The sequence below is a fragment of the Podarcis liolepis genome (genome assembly GCF_965112155.1).
Source record: "Podarcis liolepis genome assembly, chromosome: 2".
NCBI lineage: Eukaryota > Metazoa > Chordata > Lepidosauria > Squamata > Lacertidae > Podarcis > Podarcis liolepis.
Window position 1 is genome coordinate 43,856,668 of NC_139555.1, and position 22,011 is coordinate 43,878,678.

General features: G+C 43.0%; 1 protein-coding gene across 2 annotated transcripts; it reads left to right on the plus strand.

Annotated features, from left to right (window-relative positions):
• Positions 1-1,725: 1,725 nt before the first annotated feature.
• On the plus strand, positions 1,726-21,691 carry LOC310700333 (uncharacterized protein). Of its 2 annotated transcripts, XM_083489631.1 has the most exons (10): positions 1,726-2,005; positions 3,292-3,402; positions 4,803-4,865; positions 6,041-6,109; positions 7,613-7,738; positions 8,224-8,328; positions 9,831-9,956; positions 11,859-12,010; positions 13,418-13,527; positions 20,374-21,691. In XM_083489631.1, exons 1-10 carry the CDS (start codon positions 1,921-1,923, stop codon positions 20,501-20,503), a joined length of 1,077 nt encoding a protein of 358 aa, XP_083345757.1. In that variant the 5' UTR covers positions 1,726-1,920; the 3' UTR covers positions 20,504-21,691. The 2 variants fall into 2 exon arrangements, with proteins under 2 accessions (XP_083345757.1, XP_083345758.1); XM_083489632.1 differs by lacking the exons at positions 13,418-13,527; positions 20,374-21,691 and adding an exon at positions 13,088-13,303 and having other exon boundaries at positions 1,766-2,005.
• Positions 21,692-22,011: the final 320 nt, after the last annotated feature.

Consider the following 22,011-nt stretch of genomic DNA (forward strand, 5'->3'; position numbering starts at 1 on the left):
TTCAGGATCTGTCCTTCCAGTGAGCACTCAGGGCTGATTTCCTTAAGAATGGATACGTTTGATCTTCTTGCAGTCCATGGGACTCTCAAGAGTCTCCTCCAGCACCATAATTCAAAAGCATCAATTCTTCGGCGATCAGCCTTCTTTATGGTCCAGCTCTCACTTCCATACATCACTCCTGGGAAAACCATAGCTTTACCTATATGGACCTTTGTTGGCAATGTGATGTCTCTGCTTTTTAAGATACTGTCTAGGTTTGCCATCGCCTTTCTCACAAGGAGCAGGTGTCTTTTAATTTCGTGACTGCTGTCACCATCTGCAGTGATCATGGAGCCCGAGAAAGTAAAATCTCTTACTGCCTCCATTTCTTCCCCTTCTATTTGCCAGGAGGTGATGGGCCCAGTGGCCATGATCTTCGTTTTTTTGATGTTGAGCTTCAGACCATATTTTGCGCTCTCCTCTTTCACCCTCATTAAAAGGTTCTTTAATTCCTCCTCACTTTCTGCCATCAAGGTTGTGTCATCTGCATATCTGAGGTTGTTGATATTTCTTCCGGCAATCTTAATTCCAGTTTGGGATTCATCCAGCCCAGCCTTTCACATGATGAATTCTGCATATAAGTTAAATAAGCAGGGAGACAATATACAGCCTTGCCATACTCCTTTCCCAATTTTGAACCAATCAGTTGTTCCATATCCAGTTCTAACTGTAGCTTCTTGTCCCACATAGAGATTTCTCAGGAGACAGATGAGGTGATCAGGCACTCCCATTTCTTTAAGAACTTGCCATAGTTTGCTGTGGTCGACACAGTCAAAGGCTTTTGCATAGTCAATGAAGCAGAAGTAGATGTCTTTCTGGAACTCTCTAGCTTTCTCCATAATCCAGCGTGTGTTTGCAATTTGGTCTCTGGTTCCTCTGCCCCTTCGAAATCCAGCTTGCACATTTAATTCTTTGGGGAAGTAATTAGCATCACACATCACGTGCATGGAAGTTGCCAAACCAATTAACCAACTAGAAGGATTACTGTTAATAGTAGCAGTTTTCCTATAACTTGATATTGCTGGATAGTTTTGATGAACTGCAAAAGCATTTTTAGTTTGCTTTCTGTTGCCACCCTGGAACTTTTCTTTATTAGTGCTGCTTTGTTTTGTACGATTCCTTGCAAATGAAGGAAAACAACTTTTCTGCTTGTATATGTTGATAATATAATTTTAGTTACTGAGAACAAACAATATTCTACAAAAACAAATTGGGCGCAGGCCTGGCCCAAGACATAGGTGTCCTGACTGTCACAAAGGTGATCTGTGTGCTTGCTTGCTTGGGACTTCACTCGTTTTCCATTTTTGGGCTAACAAAAGACAGGCCGTGGTAGTGGCATTCATAAATATCCTTTTTTTGACATCTGGGAATTTCCATCTGAATTATCCCCAACAAAAAGGACTCTGGTTGTTGTTGTTTTGGAAAAGTGCTTTTAAACATTTTTTTTTCCAGTTCATTATAAATTTATTTCCCAATACTCTTTCACCCTTTTACAGGTCCACTACACATGAAAAAAACCACACCCGCAACCTCATTGCAACTCCAGCACTTATTCAGTCTTATACATCTTAGCAAGCCTACTCAGAGCACAGACTCTCATAGCCCAAACTCCTAGCCTTACAAAATTGAATATGGGAAGTGGGATTAAATCCTGAGTCAGTCACATGTGCATTGAAACACCAACAGTTCCTCCGTATAAAAGACATCTGATGCAGCGTCTCTAGTACATGGAAGGTCATGCCACAACAAATCTATTACTCTTTTAAGGTGCCACAGAAATCTTTTTTCCTCCCATGTGTTTGCTGTAATTAAGACTACAGTGGCTGTCCCAGGGGAATTGGTATATAGGATATTGACAAAGGTTCCTGCGCAGTTGAAGAGATGAGAGCATCATCTAACAAATGGGAGCCTTCAAGGCAAGAGGAATTGTCAATGGAGGAGCAGAACTATTTCCCTGGGAAGAGAGGTATGACAGATAAGCTGGGTGTGGAAGAAATGTTAAGGAGGTTGGCACTAAAATAATTAATTATGAAATAATAAATAATTGTTAAAATAATTAATTTAATTAATCAGTCATATAAAGGATTGATTCACATTGATGTCATAGAGAAGGAAAAACATACACTGGTAACATTTTCCTGAGGGAAAAGCTAGATGTGCATTTAAATACATAACAGGCAGCCATACATCTGGCTTTTCCTTAACTAATTACAGGGGTAGAGCAGCCCAATTCTCACTGTGAAGACACCATGTGGGAACCTTTCAGAATGGAGATTCCACCACCCACATCCCAGTCAGCCAGCTAACAGTGTTAGGAGGGGAAATCCCCATTGATGTCAATGGAGATCTTTCTCCTAGGGGTTCTAGCTCTACCAGGGAGAGCAGGGAATGATCTCCATTCTGCTCTCACTGGGGAAGTGAAGAGATTTGCCTGTCTTTCCCATGCGCTGCCTTCACCATGAGACTTGGGCCCCTCTCTCAATGCAATTAGTTAAGGAAAAACAAGGTACATAGTTGCCTGCTATGTATTTAGTTTTGCCCTCATTTACTCTGCATTTGGCTTTGGTGGCATAACAAAAGCAGCTTGGCCTGGGATACCAGTCCAGATCCACTAGTCAAGCACTCCAGGTCGCCCTCAAGCAACAAATTGCAATTTTGCTTCAAAGCCCAGGGTCCCTTCAGTGTTACTTTTGTCAGAATTTGGACATATCTCTTATTGCAGCTTGCCAGATACCTTTTGGGCATCCACATGATTTTACATTTGCTTTCTTTTCTCATTCTTCAAATGTAACATTTTCCATTCAGGATAGGGGTGAGGGCGATTCTTACGGATTTGAGATTTACGGTATGTTTTGGATTGTCACATCCTCCAGTTTTTGACAACAGTGTGCTAACTTTAAGGGGAGGAAGGACACTCTCTTCTTATTTGGACAACTGTGGGTTTAGTTACATCATATAAATAACTTTGACTACTAGAGGTTATGCAGTTATATGAACTCTATAGCAGTCAGTCAAAGTTAACTTTGGTTCTTCTGCCTAAACCAAGCATTTTCAACTGAGTAAGGTTCCCTTACTGGGGCATCCACACTGCACTGGTAAACTGCAGTGGTGACATTGCCAACTTTGAAAGATGCTGATGTCTATTAAGCTACAATCCAAAACTGTCCTTTCTGCCTGCCCGCCTGCCTGCTTCCCTCAGCTTCCACTTCTTCTCCATTGCTGATTCTTATTTGTTTCCCTTATCTTTCACAGGTTTCCATAGCCCCCAGTTCATCCGAAGGAATCCTGTTATCATCTGCTGTGCCATATTGGGCATTGGCCTTGTGTGTTGCATAGCTCTTCTCTCTCGGAGCCTCAGAAATGGTAAGTCTTTCTGAAAGAAGAAATGCCATTCCTAAGAGAGGACACTAGCCTCCTCCTACCTTGTTTTTCTAATAGAAGAAGTGTCGATGTTTTAACGATGCTGAATGTGAAGGTGGATTTTGATGATGGGTTATGGCACGAACACCTTTATTATTGCATAGGTTTTATGGACTCCTGTCCCCTTCACCAGATGCGAGGTGCCACGCAAATCTTTTTGCTGTTGTTGTAATTGTGGCTTTTGCTGCGCAGACTAGCACTTCTGGAAATGAATCATGATTGTGACTATGGATCTATAGCGTGGGAGCAATTTCCATAGAATTAATCCAGAGTAAAATGTGTGATTGTGTGTCCCTTTCCCTTAACACTACCTTCATAGAGATGAACCCATGAGGTCAGCTAAATTATTCTCCCGCACATCACTGCTGTTTATCAAGCGGGAGAGGGGTGATGTGCAGAGAGCTCACTGTGGTGCAGTGCAGTGGTGGAATGCCACCATGTGCTCAGCTTCCCACACTTCACCCTTCCAGTAAGCAGCAGAGATACATGGTGTTTTGATGAAACTGGGACAGCAACTCAGCTCAGCCCAAGCTGTCCTGCCAGCCACTACTGCCTGATGTCATTGTAGTATCAGGTGACTGACAGGTGGGTGGGTGAGATAATGATCTGGCCCACTGGCCAGAGGCAATTCCCCATGCCTGTTCTAATGAGAGGGTATGATTTTATCAGGGATCTCTAATCACATTGCTTCAAATGTTGTTGTAATATATCACCTTGTTTTCATCTGCTCTGTGCTCTTTGCTAGTTCTGCTAGTGCTGCTTGCTTGGGAAGTGCTGGACACTTAAGACCTTTTGTTTCTGTGCCACATGCTTATATTTCCAGTCCTTTCAAGTCAGATTTGTGCTTAATTTTCGTGAGTTTTGGTGCTGGTTGAACAGAACACAAGCCTAAAGGCGTTCTCTTCATATAGCTCCCTGTTTTGATATTTTGCAGGCTCCTTTCCTAGAGGCATCTCTACAATGTATTCTATTTTCATAATAAAGTTATTGCCCACAAATCCCCTTTCCCTCCCAAACCAACTTTAAAGATGCCTAGCACAAAAGCCCCTTGACCTATTTGTCTGAACTTTGGCTGGTTTCTTACCTAGGGGTACATCTCTTTTCCCCCACACAAAAGCACTGAAGCAGACCAGAACCAGATTTGTAGTCAGTGCCCATACCTACTGTGTAATTAAAGTAGTATAACAAAACAACATATCTTTGTTGCCCTGGAAGAAATGTTTTGAACACCATGGAGATTATTATATGATTACTTTATAGCTGAATTTGAGTTCCTTACAGAATGTGTGTGTGCTCACAGGACAAAATATGTGACCAAACTGAAATATTATTCTTGTGTTTAGACTCAGCTATGTTCGAAGATAACAGCAGGAGGAACACTCAATGGTCACAGATGTTCACTTCTAGTAAGTTCTTCTGCTATTGTATCTTTTACACCCTAGTAAAGACGGAAATCCTTGGAATGAGTTCTAGTCCCCTTTTTATAGAACTCGTGAGGTGGCTTGCATTGTTAGATTTTATGGTTGATAACACACATCTTGGTAATACTGAAAAATCAGAGGTGAGTATGGCACTGCGGGGAATTTTGTGGGAGGCTTCAAATATATGGGTCTTTTATTTGCATATGACTGTTTTTACAAAGGCAGATTTCAGCTGCAGAATAGCACGATCATGCTGATTCAAACTAGATTGGGGAAGTTTATACCAAAATAATCAGATTAAAGAGGCTTTATTCTGAATCATAAAACAGAATTTCCTGTGCTATCACAAAAGGCTATGGACAAAGTGCACTGAATTTCTCCTGGACAAGCCTCTTTAAAATAAATGTGCAATGTGCAACAGCACAACTACTGGTTTCATGTGGTGGCTAAGAGACTGAGCTACAAATCAGGAAGTCTCCAGTTTGAATGTTGCCTCTGTCATGAACTCACTAGGACTGCATACACACCATACATTTAAAACACCCCCCCCCCCCGAATACACTTGGGAACTGTAATACCTCCCCCAAGCTTCAATTATTTGGGGGAAATAAGGTGCTTTCAATGTATGGTCCATACGCAGCCTAGGAGGCCTTAGGGAAGCCAGTCTCTCTCAGCCTCAGACTCCTTATCTGCAACATTGGGGATAATAATATTGACTCCCTGTTATGTACTAAGCTTGGATCCAAGAAGAATAGGCAAGTAGGATCCTAGAACGCAACAACTGATTGGCCTGCAGGAAAAGACCAATCAGGCTCCAGGGGGGAAGCAGAATCAGCCAATCAGATGGGACTCATTGTGTAAATAATGTTTATAAAAGCCTGAGGTATTGGGGGGGGGGTAATTCAATCACTGTTTTACAAGCTGCAATAAACAGGACTCTGAGTATATTTCATTCCCCTTGCAGGATTGTTACAAGGGATGACAACTAGATGCACTTGAAGTACTTTGAACAGACGAACATGTTATACATGTGTTAATTGTAACCAGTACTACTATACATTTGTGCTGCTCTCATTCTTTTCATTGGGGACGGACAGGAGAACTGGCCTGTGGAACGTGCCCTGTTTCATTCTAAATAACACCTCGTTTGTTACCTGCAGTGTCAAAGGAAGTGTTTGGAATCAATACAAATATTATGTTGCTCCAAGAAGAGTCCAAGAAATCTGCAGGTAAGAGGCAGTCCAGTGCCTCCAGGTGGTGCCTGGCTAAAAACAAACCAGGAGATATTCCAAAAAGAGATGCTGGGGTGATGGTGAGAACTTGGTGCCCTCAGAGGGACTATTGTTAACTGTAGTTGCAGTACTTGGAATAATCACACCCCTCTTTGTAAAAATGAGGAACAGCAGCTGGTGGACCAGGATGCTTCAGGAATTATGCTGTTGGCCCAAGAAGACCTCAGCATGACTGTTGCCACTGCCCACCTGAACACTCAACATTCCAGTCTTATACATGTCTGTTCAGTTGTCGACCCTGTTGAGTTCAGTGGGTCTTATCCCCAAGTAAGCAAAATATAGGATTGTGAGCCTTAGTGCAGCCGCTTCCAAACCTCTAGCCCTGAGTTAATTGTAAGATTTATTTACTTATTTCTCACATTTGTTAGTTGCTTTATCTTGCACAAGGCAACCCAAAGCAACTCCCAACAAACAAACAAACAAACAAACAAACAAACAAACAAACAAACAAACAATGCAACTCCCCTCCCACATAGATACATTAAAACCAAGAGGAACAAGAAATAAATCAAAAACATCCCAACTTCTTCTAAAAGGCCACAGATAGTTAAAGGCCAAAGGCCTGGTTATAGAGGAAAGTTTTTGACTGGCACCCAAAGATATATAATGATGGGGAGAGCATTCCACAAATGGCGAGAATAACATAAACTTGTTCATTGCATCATGGTATGAGATTGCATATACAGTAGTACCTCGGGTTAATTTATGCTTCAGGTTACATACGCTTCAGGTTACAGACTCCGCTAACCCAAAAATAGTGCTTCAGGTTAAGAACTTTGCTTCAGGATGAGAACAGAAATTGTGCTCCGGCACGGCAGCAGCGGGAGGCCCCATTAGCTAAAGTGGTGCTTCAGGTTAAGAATAGTTTCAGGTTAAGAACGGACCTCTGGAATGAATTAAGTACTTAACCTGAGGTACCACTGTATTGTCATTCCTGTCCTAGGATGAAGCTGGAGTATTTGACCTCGAAATGGCCTTGGGTAAACCAGTCATATGATAAAGCCTGTTGTCTTGCCCTTGTATCTGTATAAGTAAGCACACAGAACAGAGGATCATTTGGAATGTAGAAGACTAATATGTAGTAATTGTATGAAGAAAGAGAATCTGTAGTAGTATAGGGCTCCACTTCATTTGCTTGAACTAACTAAAAAAAATTGAGGTTAGTGTAGGGTATGGGGTATCCAGTTCTATAAAACAGGGATAGCCCATGTGGTACCTTTGAGATGTTGTTGGACTACAGCTCCCATCACCCTGGCAAATGGCTGTTGAAGTTGGTAATCCAACATGGAGGGCACTATGTACAAGCCTTAAATATGAGCAAAGGGGTCAGCATGCATGAAGGAAAGAGGGCAATATGTCAGGCCAGCTGCTGGGAAGGATATCCTGAGGTGTCACTATGAAATTCAGCTGCTAATTCTTTTAGCATTTTCTGTTCCTTAGTTGCTGTATTGGAAAGCAGGAATTCAGTGCCCTCTGTGCTAGAAGAACTGGCTGAGCTGAAAAATAAGACTGGACGAATTGCCCAAGATGTAGCACAAGTGATGGGAGAGTTATACAACGTTACAGGTGAGGAGCATCATGCAATGATACTGTTAATGGTCTTGTGCTATTGTTAGGCACTCCTACTTCCCCAAATAGTGAGAAGCCCCAGGGCAACTCTATCTCGGATTGTCTTGCTTTTTGAGGACAGATAATTTTAAACTTTTGCCATTTTGGGGGTAGAATTATGGGTTTATTTACAAATATACAAGCAGAGCATAGGTGGAGACTAGGGTGGAATCTACACACATATGAAAAACGCTGTGAAGATGCTTAAAAAAAGGTTTTGAAAAAAATATATTGAATTTGCCATGGCTCACCATCACCATCTAGTGTCACATTTGTATATTGCAATTTACATAACACTTAAAACATTTTATTTGCAGCTGTATAGCCGAGTTCAAAGTCACATATGTAGCACTCCTAAGCAGGGCAGGAGACCTGCTGTCTCCACATCAAATCCTCAGAGAAAGAAACTGACACTAATTTGTTCGGCATTTTCTGTTCCTTAGCTGCTGTAATGGGAAACCAGAATTCCGTGCCCTCTGTGCTAGAAGAGCTGGTTGAGTTGGAAAGGGAAAATGGCAGAATTGCCAAAGATGTAGCACAAGGAATAGGTAAGTTGCACACTTGCACATGTGAGAGGCATAATACACCGATATTGTTCAAGTGCATATGATATGATCAGAAGATACATAGCCAGCAAATGTTGTAGGAGACTATAGGTATAGGGTGCTTAGGTGAAAATGTGGAAAGGGCTCCTACACATTTAATAGTAGTGTAGAAGACGTCCAGAGGGTGGCAACACGAGAACGGGCCTTTTTTTCAGTGGGTCCCCGTTTGTGGTATGCTCTCCCCAGAAAGGTTCGCCTGGTGCCTTCATTGTATACCTTTAGGTGCCAGGCAAAAATCATTCCTCTTTAATCAGGCCTTTGGTTGATTGTCATCCAATGCCCTTTTAAAATGTGGGTTTTTTTGGGGGGGAGGGGGTTATTCGGTTGTTTCTGGTTTTATTTTGATTATGTATTCTGTGTTTTTATATTGTGATTTTATCCTATGAACCACCCTGAGACCTGCAGGGGTAGGGCGGTATATAAATTGAATAAATAGAAATAAAAATAAATAAAATTTCAGTAAGGGGTACCTTGTCAGCTTCCTTCTTATACAACTATCAAAGATGCATGAGACCTGTCCTCTTTCTCTCCTGGCCATCTTATATGGGCATTATGTGATCTTGTAGACCTCATCATCTTGCTCAGTATTTCTCCAGGAGGAGGAAGGAATATAATGTAAGTCCTAATAATAGTATTTATGGTTTTCTGTAAGCTCCTTAGAACACTGAGTGATGGAAAGCTGGGATAAAAATGCCAACAACATTACTACCGTGCTTGGAAATAAGCTGCCTTTAGCACAGTGAGACTAACACCTGAGTAAAGATGTACCAGATAGTCATTCTATACCCACTTCCCTTGGCTGAGTCTTGCTGAACTCAGTAGACTTCCTTCTTATAAGACATTGGATTTCACCATAAAGTACTCTGTAGAAGTCATCAAATGTTAGCACACCATTATCTGTTTTTTTATTTCTCTATTTATCTGTGGTTTGGCTGTTCTTCAATGGTTCCTTTAGTATTTTTCCTTTGTGTTTTATTCCTTTATTGTTGTTTTCGTTGCACTATAAGTCATTATTGGGAGAATCGTGGAAGGATGAGATATAAATTCCAAAAACGATCAGGTAAAAGATGTATGAGGTAAAAACGTCAGCTTGTGACTGTTGTGGAGTGTGTACGAATTTGTTAATGGTGTATGTTTCTTATGCTTATGTTTCTAAATGTGTTGGAAGTCACTTGAAGACTAACAAGTTCAGTTATAACAATAATTGCAGGACTGCGAGACTCGTGTTGACGTGCCTGAACAAATGGAAAAAAAATATAGTGCATATAGTGTAAATATAGGCATAGGGGTAACCAGTATTGAATTATAATGTATATACGTGCCCTAAATATGAAAAATATCAATGAAGGAAGGGAGGCACCTGTCTGTTAGCTTCTTGGAAGGATATCCTGAGAGACCCCAGTGAAATGCACCTGCTGATTCTGTTATCTTTTTTTGTTCCTTAGCTGAGTTGAAAGCAGAAGGAAAATTGACTCCCGCTGTGCTGGACGAAGTGACTGAGTTGAAAAGGGTGACTGGCAGAATGGCCAAAGATGTGATACAGTTGCTGGAAGAGTATCGTAGCTTCACAGGTGAGACCATTCAAATACCTATGATAGGATCAGAAAATCTAGTAGCTTCTCGGTAGAACAGCAGAGGAAGGAGACAGCAGTGGCCAGCTAGCCAGATAATCTGCTGCCACTGCTGCCACCATTTGTGGTTGAAGAGCAGACCCAGGTAAGGTGGCGGGGGCCACAGATTCCCTGACTGCCATTTCTCGCATCCTTGCCATGGTGCTCCCCCACTGGGCTGTTTATTGTTTATTTTACTAGCATGTCGCGACACACTGTTTGGAAAGCTCTGGTCTAAGGCAATAGTTGGAGGGAATTTTTTGGGGGTGACATTTAGGGCCTGAGGTGAGTTGGTAAGGAGGCGTGGGGTATTGGTGAGGGGATAGACACAGTTGGTGAGCAAAGGAGTTAGTGTGGGGAGGTGGGTTTGGTGAGGGCTTTTTATATGCAAAGTCTAGGCGTGGGAAGTTTGGGGAGATGGTAGGTGGGGCTGGTGAGTGAAGCAAGTGAGGGGCACAGACTCTAAAAAGTCTTAAAATGCTAAAGCAAAGATGATTTTCTTGGTGATTTGATTGGATTATGTTTCTCCTCTCTCTCTCTCTCTCTCTCTCTCTCTCCCCCTCTCCCCCCTGTCTTTATATGATAGCTATTAAAGTTTCAAAGAAAAGATTGCATAAATAAAAAGAGAAAAAGAAAATAAATAAATAAAAAAATACAAAATACAGAAAAAAGATAATAAACATTTAAAAAACACATCAATCTTTCCGTACCTTACATTTCATTTCCTTGCTTCCCTGACCTCCTCACACCTCCCTTTTTTTGTATTCCAGTTCTATTAATTAATTCAGCAATTCCTTTCCCTCTTTGTTTTTATCTTAATCCTTTAACTTAATAAATTATGACTTTGGATTTTCACCTGTTAACAATCCATTTTTACATACACCTTAATAACATTGCTGCTAAAACCACTTAACTTCATTCAGACATCATTCTAACATTCATTAATTTTGCAATATTTCTGTAAATAGTCTTTAAATTTCTTCCAATCTTCTTCCACCGACTCTATGTTTCTCCTCTCTCGCAGTCACTTCATTGGCTGCCTGTTAACTCTAGAATATTTGATAAGCTTCTCGTTTTTACTTTTAAAGCTCTTTGTGGTCAACCTCTTTCCCATCTCTTGGCCTCAGTGCTCCTCTATGGACCCAGTTGCATTGGGGGAGGAAGGGGATGCGGTGGGTGCAGTCTGCCCTGGGTGTCATCCCTGTGGGGGGGGGTGACATCGCTAGCCCCGCTCCTGGGTGCACAGCACGTGTGCCATAGCTGCAAACGTTTACCTTTTTTTAAGGGAAATTCTGAATAGGATTTCCCTTTAAAAAAAGGGAAAAGTTGACAGCTATGATGTGCGCCACTCCAGGTGCTGGAGCAGCTAGCTCCGCCTTTGCCTAGTTGATCACTTCATTCTTTTGATTCCATGCTTCTTACTCATCCAAGGGTTCCTTGCTCTTTGTTGAGTCTTTGTCCTTTTTCTCTTGCTGCTTGGAAAAATCTTTTGGAACATTTGCGGGCTGCCCTCTCAGTTTGTATGTTTAAATCTCTTTTAAAATCTTTTTTTTTCCTGACGCCTTTGGGTTTGGCTAGTTAGTTTTATTATACCCAATGTGATGGCTTGTGAATTATGCATTTTAATCCATTGATTTTTTTTATTGTACTGTATTGTTTATTTGTTGTTTTGGATTGTGCACCCTTTGGGGTAGAATTTTTTATTTTAAATCTGTACAGAGCCATGTATGTTGATGGCACTATATGAATCAATAACAACAGCAAGATGAAGGTGAAGAAAGGAAAATCAACTCGCTTCCAATGATTCTCTATTGTGTGAGTGATCCAGCACTGTTTCTTACTTGAATACTTTTACTCTTCCAGAGGAGTTGTGCACTGGCTGCCCAGAGAACTGGGTGCAATTTGAAAAACACTGCTACTTCTTTTCAACATCAAAAAGACCGTGGTTGGCTGCCAAGCAATCTTGTGTGAAAGAAGGAGCTCACTTGGTGGTTATTAACATCCAGGCGGAACAGGTAAGTGTTCTGCTTTCCTTGTCTTCTTTTACTGAGACAAGTGGGAACCATGGTTCATGTATTCGCTAGCTCAGTCAGGGGCAGCCTGAGACATTTTGCTGCTGTAGACAAAATGCCTCCCTCACCCCCTTGCAGATCTAGGCCTCCTCCCTGCTCACACTTCCATGCTGGTGCTGCTGCCAGCCTTCCCTGCCGTCATGATGTAGCAGTGAGGGTGAGGGCACTGTGGTGGCAGTGGTGATGGTGTGGGCCAGGCTTCCTCAACCTCAGCCCTCCAGATGTTTTTGGCCTACAACTCCTATGATCCCTAGCTAGCAGCACCAGTGGTCAGGGATGATGGGAATTGTAGTCTCAAAACATCTGGAGGGCCGAGTTTGAGGAAGCTTGGTGTGGGCAAAGCTGTGCCAGTGATAGCAGCAGAAGAAGAAGAGTTTGGATTTGATATCCTGCTTTATCACTACCCGAAGGAGTCTCAAAGCAGCTAACATTCTCCTTTCCCTTCCTCCCCCACAACAAACACTCTGTGAGGTGACTGGGGCTGAGAGACTTCAGAGAAGTGTGACTGGCCCAAGATCACCCAGCAGCTGCATGTGGAGGAGCGGGGATGCGAACCCGGTTCCCCAGATTATGAGTCCACCGCTCTTAACCACTACACTCACACTCCCTCACACTAGCAGCGATGCAGTGGGGCTGGCAGTGGCGCACTAGTGGAGGCGGGGCTGGGTTGGAGGTCAGATCAGCCACCTGAAGCAAATTGCTTTACTCTGCTTCATGCAAGCACCAGCCTTGAGCCCAGTCATTCTACATGGACCTGCAGTTTAACATAAGTGCTTTGGTCTTTGTACTGCAAATTGTCTCTTCCATCTCATAGATTTGGTTTTGTTTAGTTGTGGCCTTCCATAGTTTGTTAGGACTCCAGCTCCCATCATCCACTGAGCTAGCGGGAGTTGGAGTTCAACCACATCTGAAGGGCTGCAGGTTCCCCACTTGTGCTCTAATATGTCACTGTGCTGCATGATGGGAATTACTATTCCAGCCTTATTCTCTGCAAGCTTTTCCCCTTGGTTCCTTATGTAGCCCACCCATAAATCAAAGTAGCACATGCCTGAAGACAAGGAAAACAGCATGAGCAGGATTCAGCTAATGCATTCTGCCAGTGAGAGCGTTGTGCAAGGACTTCCACATGCGCAACAGCACTGTCCCCCCTCTCCTCCCCTTGTGCCTCCCAAAATTGGTTCAGGAGGGTCAGGGGAATCCTTGGAACAGCACACAGTGGCAGAGATCATTCCATTGGACAAGTAAAAATGCTTACCCTAAATTACAACTTTGAATTCCTCTCCATATGTTTTCATATTTGTGACCGAGACATAAACAACTGGACATAATCTTCTCTATTTCCCCATGTAGAGTTTTCTGGTAAAACAACTTGCTAGTCAGCAGGTGTTTTGGATTGGCCTGAGTGATACCGTAAAGGAAGGGGAGTGGCGCTGGGTGGATGGCACTCCCTTGTCTATCTCGTAAGTAATTCCCCATTAAGTTCTGTAATGGTTCTAGGGGTTGCTTGTGTGTAAATCAGCGCCACTCTTGGCTGGTTGCCTGAATGAACCCTTTCTGTCTGGACAGCCACGCGCCCGTGGCTGCCTCAATCGCTGGCAGAATCCGTTAGTGGGCGTTTCTTGAACTTCTTCCAGCAAAGAAGCTCTTTGACGCTTAGTCTCCTCCTAGCCTCCCTGCGCGGAAGCCTTCTGCGCAGGGAGGGTGTGGGCATCGGAGGACCCATGCTCTCCCCACTGGTTCCCAGCGAAGAGTCTTGGAGCCACCTCGCCGATTCCCCCATCTGCCCCCCTTCTCCACTGGTGTTACACCGATTTCCTTCCCCAGAAGATGTGCTGCTTCTCTCCCTCCCGGGACGCTCTCCGGAATCCCTCTGGAGCCCTCCCTCTCCCTCTGGCTCCGATGGCAGTTCCCTGACAAGTTCTTTTTAACAGAAATGGGAGTCAGGGCCCATTTATATTGGGAGAGTTTGCACTGAAGAACTGCAGAGATTTTCAGAATATCTTGGGAGAATGAAGGTTCCTTGATCTCGGGGCTGAAGCAATTTCCTCATGCATCTAGTAAGGTGTCACAGTTACAAAAGTCCATGCCATAACAAAGCCATCATGGCTTCTCAAGATAATGTGGGCTGGAGGGGCCAAATCAATTGAACAAGAGGACCAACTTTACCACCTCTCTGTTGCCCATGGCTGCTCACTGAGAGTACATCTGAATTCAGTGCCAACCCATCAATTCTATCTCAGTTACATATTTAAAAACAGAAAGAAGTTAGAACATGTAATAACAGATCTGTAAAATTACCACTTCAAAATATTTATTGAATTAAAACTAAAAGGCATGGCATATATAATTTATTATATTTATTAAATGTATACCCCACCCTTCCTCCCAGAGGAGCCCAGGGCAGCAAACAACAAGTGTCACAGCAGCTTAAAAAATATGTAAAAAAAACCCTGCAGATGCAGACTGGGAAAGATCTGAAAGGATTGCTGAAAAAAGGAGGTCTTCAGTAGGTCCCAGAAAGACAATAGAAATGGCACCTGTCTAATATTTAAGGGGAGGGAATTTGCTTTGCATTGACTTACGGAATCAGGTGCTCTCCACTTCCTCTTAAGTAGGGTTCAGCATTCACCCATGGATGCTACTTTGGCATATAGCAGGACATAATTCTTAGTAGCTGCGGATAGTCATTAGCCCGTTTGCCCCACAAAACATATCAACCTCCCAGCCCCAAGGCTGAGCCAGCAATTTGTGTGGAATGTGGTAAGGGATGCTGTGGGCGAAGTGGGGAACCCATAAAATTGGGAACCCTATGTAGCTTCTAAGGGACGCGGGTGGTGCTGTGGTCTAAAACACTGAGCCTAGGGCTTGCCGATTGGAAGGTTGGTGGTTCGAATCCCCGCAATGGGGTGAGCTCCCGTTGTTCAGTTCCAGCTCTTGCCAACCTAGCAGTTCGAAAGCACATCAAAGTGCAAGTAGATAAATAGGTACTGCTCCGGCGGGAAGGTAAACGGCGTTTCCGTGTGCTGCTTTGGTTTCGCCAGAAGCGGCTTAGTCATGCTGGCCACATGACCCGGAAAAACTGTCTGCGGACAAACGTTGACTCCCTCGGCCAGTAAAGCGTGATGAGCGCTGCAACCCCAGAGTCGTTCGCGACTGGACTTAACTGTCAGGGGTCCTTTACCTTTATGTAGCTTCTAAGCCTTTTGTGCAACATTCCTAATCTAGACTGAAGTTACAAAAGGCAAATATTGGGATGTAGGTCATACTTCAGTGTTATATTTTTTATTAGGGCTCAGCAGATCTGAGAATGGGTGCACCACAAAAAAAGTTTCCGTCTTTGTCAGCTCTTGCATCTCTTTGCTAAATGGGCTGCTTAATGTAGAAACTACTTCTGAGGAAGAATGATAGCTCAAAATCTGTGAGGCATTACCCTTTTTTACTTTATGCCAGGGAAGTGCAGCCATTCAGCTTCTCCCTAGAGCGCTTGGGACTTTCTCCAAGCCACACTCTGCTCCTTGGCCACACACCCTCTCCCCAGGCCAAATCCCTCAACAGTCCTTTTTGTACACAAACACCCCACTTGAGGTTTTTTTGTTTGGCTGGAACGTGTCCTTGGACTTCGATCATGCTTTCTTCTTGCCTTCATGGGGGATAGAGAATAGGGTGTGTGAGAGGTGTAAAACTAGCTTATACAGTGGTACCTCTGGTTAAGAACTTAATTCGTTCCGGAGGTCCGTTCTTAACCTGAAACTGCTCTTAACCTGAGGTACCACTTTAGCTAATGGGGCCTCCAGCTGCTGCCATGCCGCCGGAGCACAATTTCTGTTCTCATCCTGAAGCAAAGTTCTTAACCTGAGGTACTATTTCTGGGTTAGCGGAGTGTGTAACCTGAAGCATCTGTAACCTGAGGTACCACTGTATACAAAGATAAAATTTACATTTGTTGCTCTGCCCACTTTTATTTATTTATTGCATTTACTGTATATCCCACCTCTTTCTCCAATGAGCTCAAGGTGATCTACATGGTTCCCCCCTTCCTCATGTACTCCCCACAACAATCCTGTGAGGTAGGTTAGGTTGAGAGGCAGTGGCTGGCCCAAGGTCACTTAGTGAGCTTCATGGCTGAGTGGGGATTTGAACTCAAGTCTCCTGGGTCCAGCACTCTAACCACTACACACTAGCTCTCCCTTTTGCTTCTGTGCCCCTCCCTGGCAAATGGCCCCTGGAAGGGAAGGTGGCCTAGAAGGGAATATGGCCCTCGGCCTGAAAGAGGTTCACCACCCCTTCCATATTTTGTTTATTGAATTTATATCCTGCCTTTCCACTCCAAGGAGCCCAGAGCAGCAAACAGATATATAATTTAAGAACAAAAAGAAGCAGCAAAAACAATTAAAATTTTCTTTTAAAAATGTATGCAAAAAGGCAATTGCTACATTGGCTGGAAGTGTACTACTAAGCAGAGACTAAAGGTAATTTATGATAGGGAAGTGAGCTGTTGCCTAGGGATTTCTGAAGCCTACCACTAGGGCAACAGGAGCTCAAACACAACAAGCAACAGACCCTCATGATAGTAAATTATGTTGTTGATTATGTATGTAAGCTTGAATGCTTTTTAATAGCACATAAAGAGCACATTCAATAAAAGAGAAACTGGGAAGCATTAAAAAGCTTCTAAACTCAGCTGCCATATAGCGCTTTATAGAAGAAGGCGATATCTATATTTAAGGGCTTCATTAAGTGAGAGGTTCTCACCCATAGCTTGTAAAAGTTCACCCCTCCCCATAGAGTACAACAAGTTATGAAAGGCCTCCCTTTTACTGCACTGCTAAGAGCTTTCCCCACTGAGTAGGTAATAAAAGCTACTGGTCCCAACCCACTAGTTGAAAACCAGTGATTTAGAAGACAAGTGTTTGCCATTACCTGGTTGACAGAAAGACCTGCACCAGATAATATACTGAAGGCAGTGCATTGTAGGGATGGGGATGAAATTTGATTCAGGTCTCATCTGAAGCCAAATCTATTAAATTTGCACTTTCTGAAACAGTAAGTGAGCCAGAACACATCTATCCTTCAAAATTCACACTTAGCCAGATTTTGATATGCAGTTTGCCAACCAATCTTTCCCAAAAGGTATATATTAGGGGACTATGTGCATAAAAATGAACATTGTGGTGAAAATAACACACAACAGTGCAGTATATTAGAGGAAGCTGCTTGCAAAAATATGTATAAAACTGGATATAAAATATGTTTATTAGGAGAAATATGCACTAATATGTTGATGAATTTTCATGAGGATTTCAAATTGCTGCAAAATGTGGAGAGCTGAATTTATGGTCAGAAAAAAATGAGAAACTGAGAGAACAGGGATAGCTCAGTCAGTAAGAGCATGAGATTTCCATAGCGCTCCAACAAATTATTTCAAAACTCTGTGAATCTCTTCCAGTCTTTCTGAACCCTCTGGAGTACAAATTGGACAAAAAGTATAAAATATAATGTTTCCTTACCCCAAACCCTAAAAAAGACCTGCAGGGAATTTTGCAAAGACTTTGGTTGGGGATTATTGTCTACAAAAATGCAGAGATGACATATTTCCTGGGGTGTTATCACAAAATTTTCTAAGTACTTCCCTCTTGCCTCCCTTTCACTTTGCTTGGGAAATAACCAATCTTTTATTAAGAAAGAACTGTCTTTTGTTTAACTTCCCTTCTCTGCTGCCTTTTACATTTCCTTCCCTGGGTTCTTGGAGTCTAAATTAAATAAACATGTCCATATAGCTGAATCAGACCCAAGGGATACGTTCCATGACTGCCCTGTCTTTTTGAGAACTTTGGGCTCAGGAGCTGACATTTTGCAATTATCCTTTTGAAAGGACATGTCATCTATACCTGAAAACTGCAACTTGTGGAAATTCTATGGAGAGCCAGAACACTTTTTCTTCCCTTTCTGGTGCAATTAAAATGTTGGCCCCCTCCCCTTGTGACTTATAACGTGGCCTGCAGAATGACGATAGCAGATTACATTATCAGGAGCAACAGTTTTCTTGTTTTCCTTCTAAAAGCCTGAAATATCTTTACTTCCCTCCTTCCTTAGACAACGTCCTGTGCCTCCAAATGCACAGACAAAGATGAGAAGCAAGGCTAGGCAGGGCTGTGGACCCTGTGGCCCAGCAGATGTTGGACTACAACTCCCACTATCATTGACCATTAGCCATGCTGGTTGGGGCTGATGGGAGTTGGGTCCAGCAATACATGGAGGGCCATAGGTAGGGTAGGTTCCTTTACAGAGGACAGTCCCCTTTTTGAATAGCTGTCTGGTCTGTGTTAAGAGACTTAAGAAGGGAGAGCAAAGGAGGGCCATCAACAAAGTGGCCCATCAATAGTTAGCTCCTGGACGACAAACTCAGCACACACACAGGTCGCTTGGCTATAGCCTTTCCTGCTAAGGTGAACTTGATTGTAAAGGTAAAGGGACCCCTGACCATGAGGTCCAGTCGTGGATGACTCTGGGGTTGCGGCGTTCATCTCGCTTTACTGGCCGAGGGAGCCGGCATACAGCTTCCGGGTCATGTGGCCAGCATGACTAAGCCGCTTCTGGCGAACTAGAGCAGCACACGGAAACACCATTTACCTTCCCACTTAGTGCTTTTGAACTGCTAGGTTGGCATTAGTAGGCACCAAGCAATGGGAGCTCACCCCGTTGCAGGGATTCGAACCACTGACCTTCTGATCGGCAAGCCCTAGGCTCTGTGGTTTAACCCACAGCGCCACCCGCGTCCCTCGAACTTGATTGTACTTCTGCTTAAATTATAGCACTTTTCCTAAATTTGTATGTGTATGTATGAATTAGAAATTTTTATTTCGTCCTATTTTTTGGTAATGCATTTCCAATGTGGGGGACACATGGTGATGTGCAAGTGGTCATCCTATCCCCAAGGGTCTGCATTTCTGGACTAAACCCAGGGCTTTTTTTTCAGCTGTAACTCTCTGGAACTCAGTTCCAGCACTTATCAGGTGGGTGCCATTGCTATTATATGTGAACACGGCAGGCATTCATTGTGAGTTCTGACACCTCTTTTTCCAGAAAAACAGCACTGAAATTATTTGAGGATTCGGAGAGTAGAAGAAAGAGAACTGTGGGCGGGGTCATGAATAAGTTTATATGATCATGAATGGTGTGGAGAAAATAGACAAGGGCATTCCCCCCCCTTCCTCCGAAGACTAGAAATCTGTGACACCTAATGACATTGATGGGCAGCAGACTCATGGCATACAAGAGAGAGCAATTCTTCCCACAATGCACAATTAACTTCTGGGACTTGTTTTCACAGGTTTTCACATGTGTGCTGCTAGAATATGTACATATGTGCTCACTGTGTGTGTTTTCTTAATGGTCTCAAGTATCAGGAAACATCGGTTTGGCACCAACTTTGAGGTTTCAGATTCCAAGTTTCATTTCACATAATTTAATGCTAAGGATCCAAACGTCCACCAAAATCAGCCTTTGGTCTCCAACAATGGCCCATCAGATGCTTCTCAAAGCTCACAAGCAGAGCATTCTGGTGATAGCCATTTAACTAGTTTGTTTCCAGCATCTGGAAGGCAGGGTTACATGGAGGTTTTATTCTTAGCTATTATGAGAGTCTTTCTCCTTTAAAAATATATTTTTTAAAGCCACCTGAAAATTAGGTTCTTAATTTGCCACAGTGGGTGAAAAGGTGGTGACCAAACAACTCAAGAGGCTAATATCCATTGGAAAGATCTACAACATTATGAATACCTCGGGTTACATACGCTTCAGGTTACATACGCTTCAGGTTACAGACTCCGATAACCCAGAAATATTACCTCAGGTTAAGAACTTTGCTTCAGGATAAGAACAGAAATCGTGCGGCGGTGGCGCAGTGGCAGCAGGAGGCCCCATTAGCTAAAGTGGTGCTTCAGGTTAAGAACAGTTTCAGGTTAAGAACAGACCTCTGGAACAAATTAAGTACTTAACCCGAGGTACCACTGTACATCGACAGAAGTCCAGTGAATGCATTTCCGTATATGAAAGTGATGAACATAATACCAACAAGACAATAAATACTGTGCATACAATAATTTTGGGGAAGAGGGAAATAAGGAAGATCCCTGTTGCTGGCTGTGATGCGACTTGATGACATTCCGTTGCTCTCACATGGGATTCCATGGGGAAATACGGCTGCCCCTAGTGTTTATGGCATATAGGATATTTATTAATCTGTGGGGGTTTTTTTAATCCCCTTCTCTTGCTCTTTAACTTCACCTATTCACTGCCACCACCAGCTTCTGGGGGCCTGGAGAACCCAATAATGCGTTGCAGGGTGAGGACTGCGCTACCCTCCTCTTCAACGGGAAATGGAACGATGCTGCATGCCATGGAAATGAATACTGGATCTGTGAACAGAAATGCTAGTCAAGCTCCTCCTCTCTACACTGCAACGCTACTCAAGCCTGGGAAAACTTTGACCTTTAAAATATCCTGGGTCCCTTTGCAGTCATCTCATCGCAGGCATGCACACATCGCTTCCGAAAGAGGCTTATTTTAGCCGAGCACCACTGAGCAGACCTCCTCATCTGTTTCCACCCTCTGATTTTAGGGACCCTCCTCTTGAATGCTTGACTGCAACTTTTGCTTCTTGCTCAGGGTTAACAAACATCCCGTTTCTCTTTGAATCATGTTGAACCAACCTTATGCAAATTGACTCATTGTGTCTTCTGAAGCATGGAAGCCCAAAGGCTCCTGTTTCCACTTTGCTTTAGTTGCATCTGTTGCTAAAGTTGCTGCTGTGTGTTGACAGAATGGGTGTGTTATGTACTTGCTCAGATCCGCATGCCTATTTGGGTGCACATGCTACTTAATGTGAATCTTCCAGTGTATGTGGCTGAGTGAATCTGTGTCTGTGTGTGAGCATCGGCTCCTAATTCGATACTGTGCATAAGCACATGTGCTGATAAGGAAGGATTACCAGCTTAATAATGCATACATGTGAGACACATGGGGCCTCCTTTTCATCCTTTGCCACAAATATAAGGGAGAAAACAATACTTCCGGCTGCAAAACCACAGAAAGACCTTAAGAGCAGCGGAAAGTGCTTCTGCAGCACAAGTCTGCACAGGTTATGTGGCAGTCAATACACTTTAGTAGCAACCTCATTCACCAAAGGACTATTATTGACCATTGCTTACCCACAACATTTGCAAATTAAATACTGTGGCCCCAGCATGGGCATGGCCCGCACCTGTTACCAACAGCCAAGCTCAAGAAGAGTAGTAAAAGTGTTTTTCTGTGCTGAATCATTGTTTGCTATGTTAGCAAAATAGGTGTGTGTGTTGGTAAAAAGCAACTAACTGAGAGTTAGGGAATCACTCCAAGAATGAACCATCACAGGCTTATCGGTAGAAAATTAACATTGCATCAAATTGTGACTGTTTAGTTAACAGTACTGTCTGGTGGAAGTTATATTATTGGTGTATGAACCCATGGCTTCCCCAAAAATATTTTAAATTCCTAAGCATAAGTGCTTTTCTGTTACAATTGCTTTGCGGTACTTTCTATTACTGCCTGCCAGCAATGATTCTAATAAAAAAATCTACCAATCCATATGAGCCTTATTCATGCAAGAAGGGTCTCAAGCCAATATCAGATTTGGTTCACCGCTTAGAGATTTTAAAAAATATATTAAGCAGTATAGAAATTAAACAATCAATCACTTTATAATCATTCAAATATAAGGTCTGTGAACCACTGAAATTTATCCAGGGTAGCATGGATCAGACCAATGCCTTGAAGCATCAAGTGCAAGGTGAAATCAAAAGCATCTGCAAGGCCATGGTTGTAACAAGGGAATTCAATGCAGCACTATGGCAATTGTTCTGCCAGTGTAAGCTGCTCATCTTGCCAGATGGAAGAGTCTCCTCTCT

Coding starts and splice junctions, on each gene's coding strand:
- LOC310700333 (XM_083489631.1), top strand. CDS start 1,921: ATGAGAGCATCATCTAACAAATGGGAGCCTTCAAGGCAAGAGGAATTG. Junction 7,739..8,223: donor AGAGTTATACAACGTTACAG/GTGAGGAGCATC, acceptor TCTGTTCCTTAG/CTGCTGTAATGGGAAACCAG. Junction 8,329..9,830: donor AGATGTAGCACAAGGAATAG/GTAAGTTGCACA, acceptor TTTGTTCCTTAG/CTGAGTTGAAAGCAGAAGGA.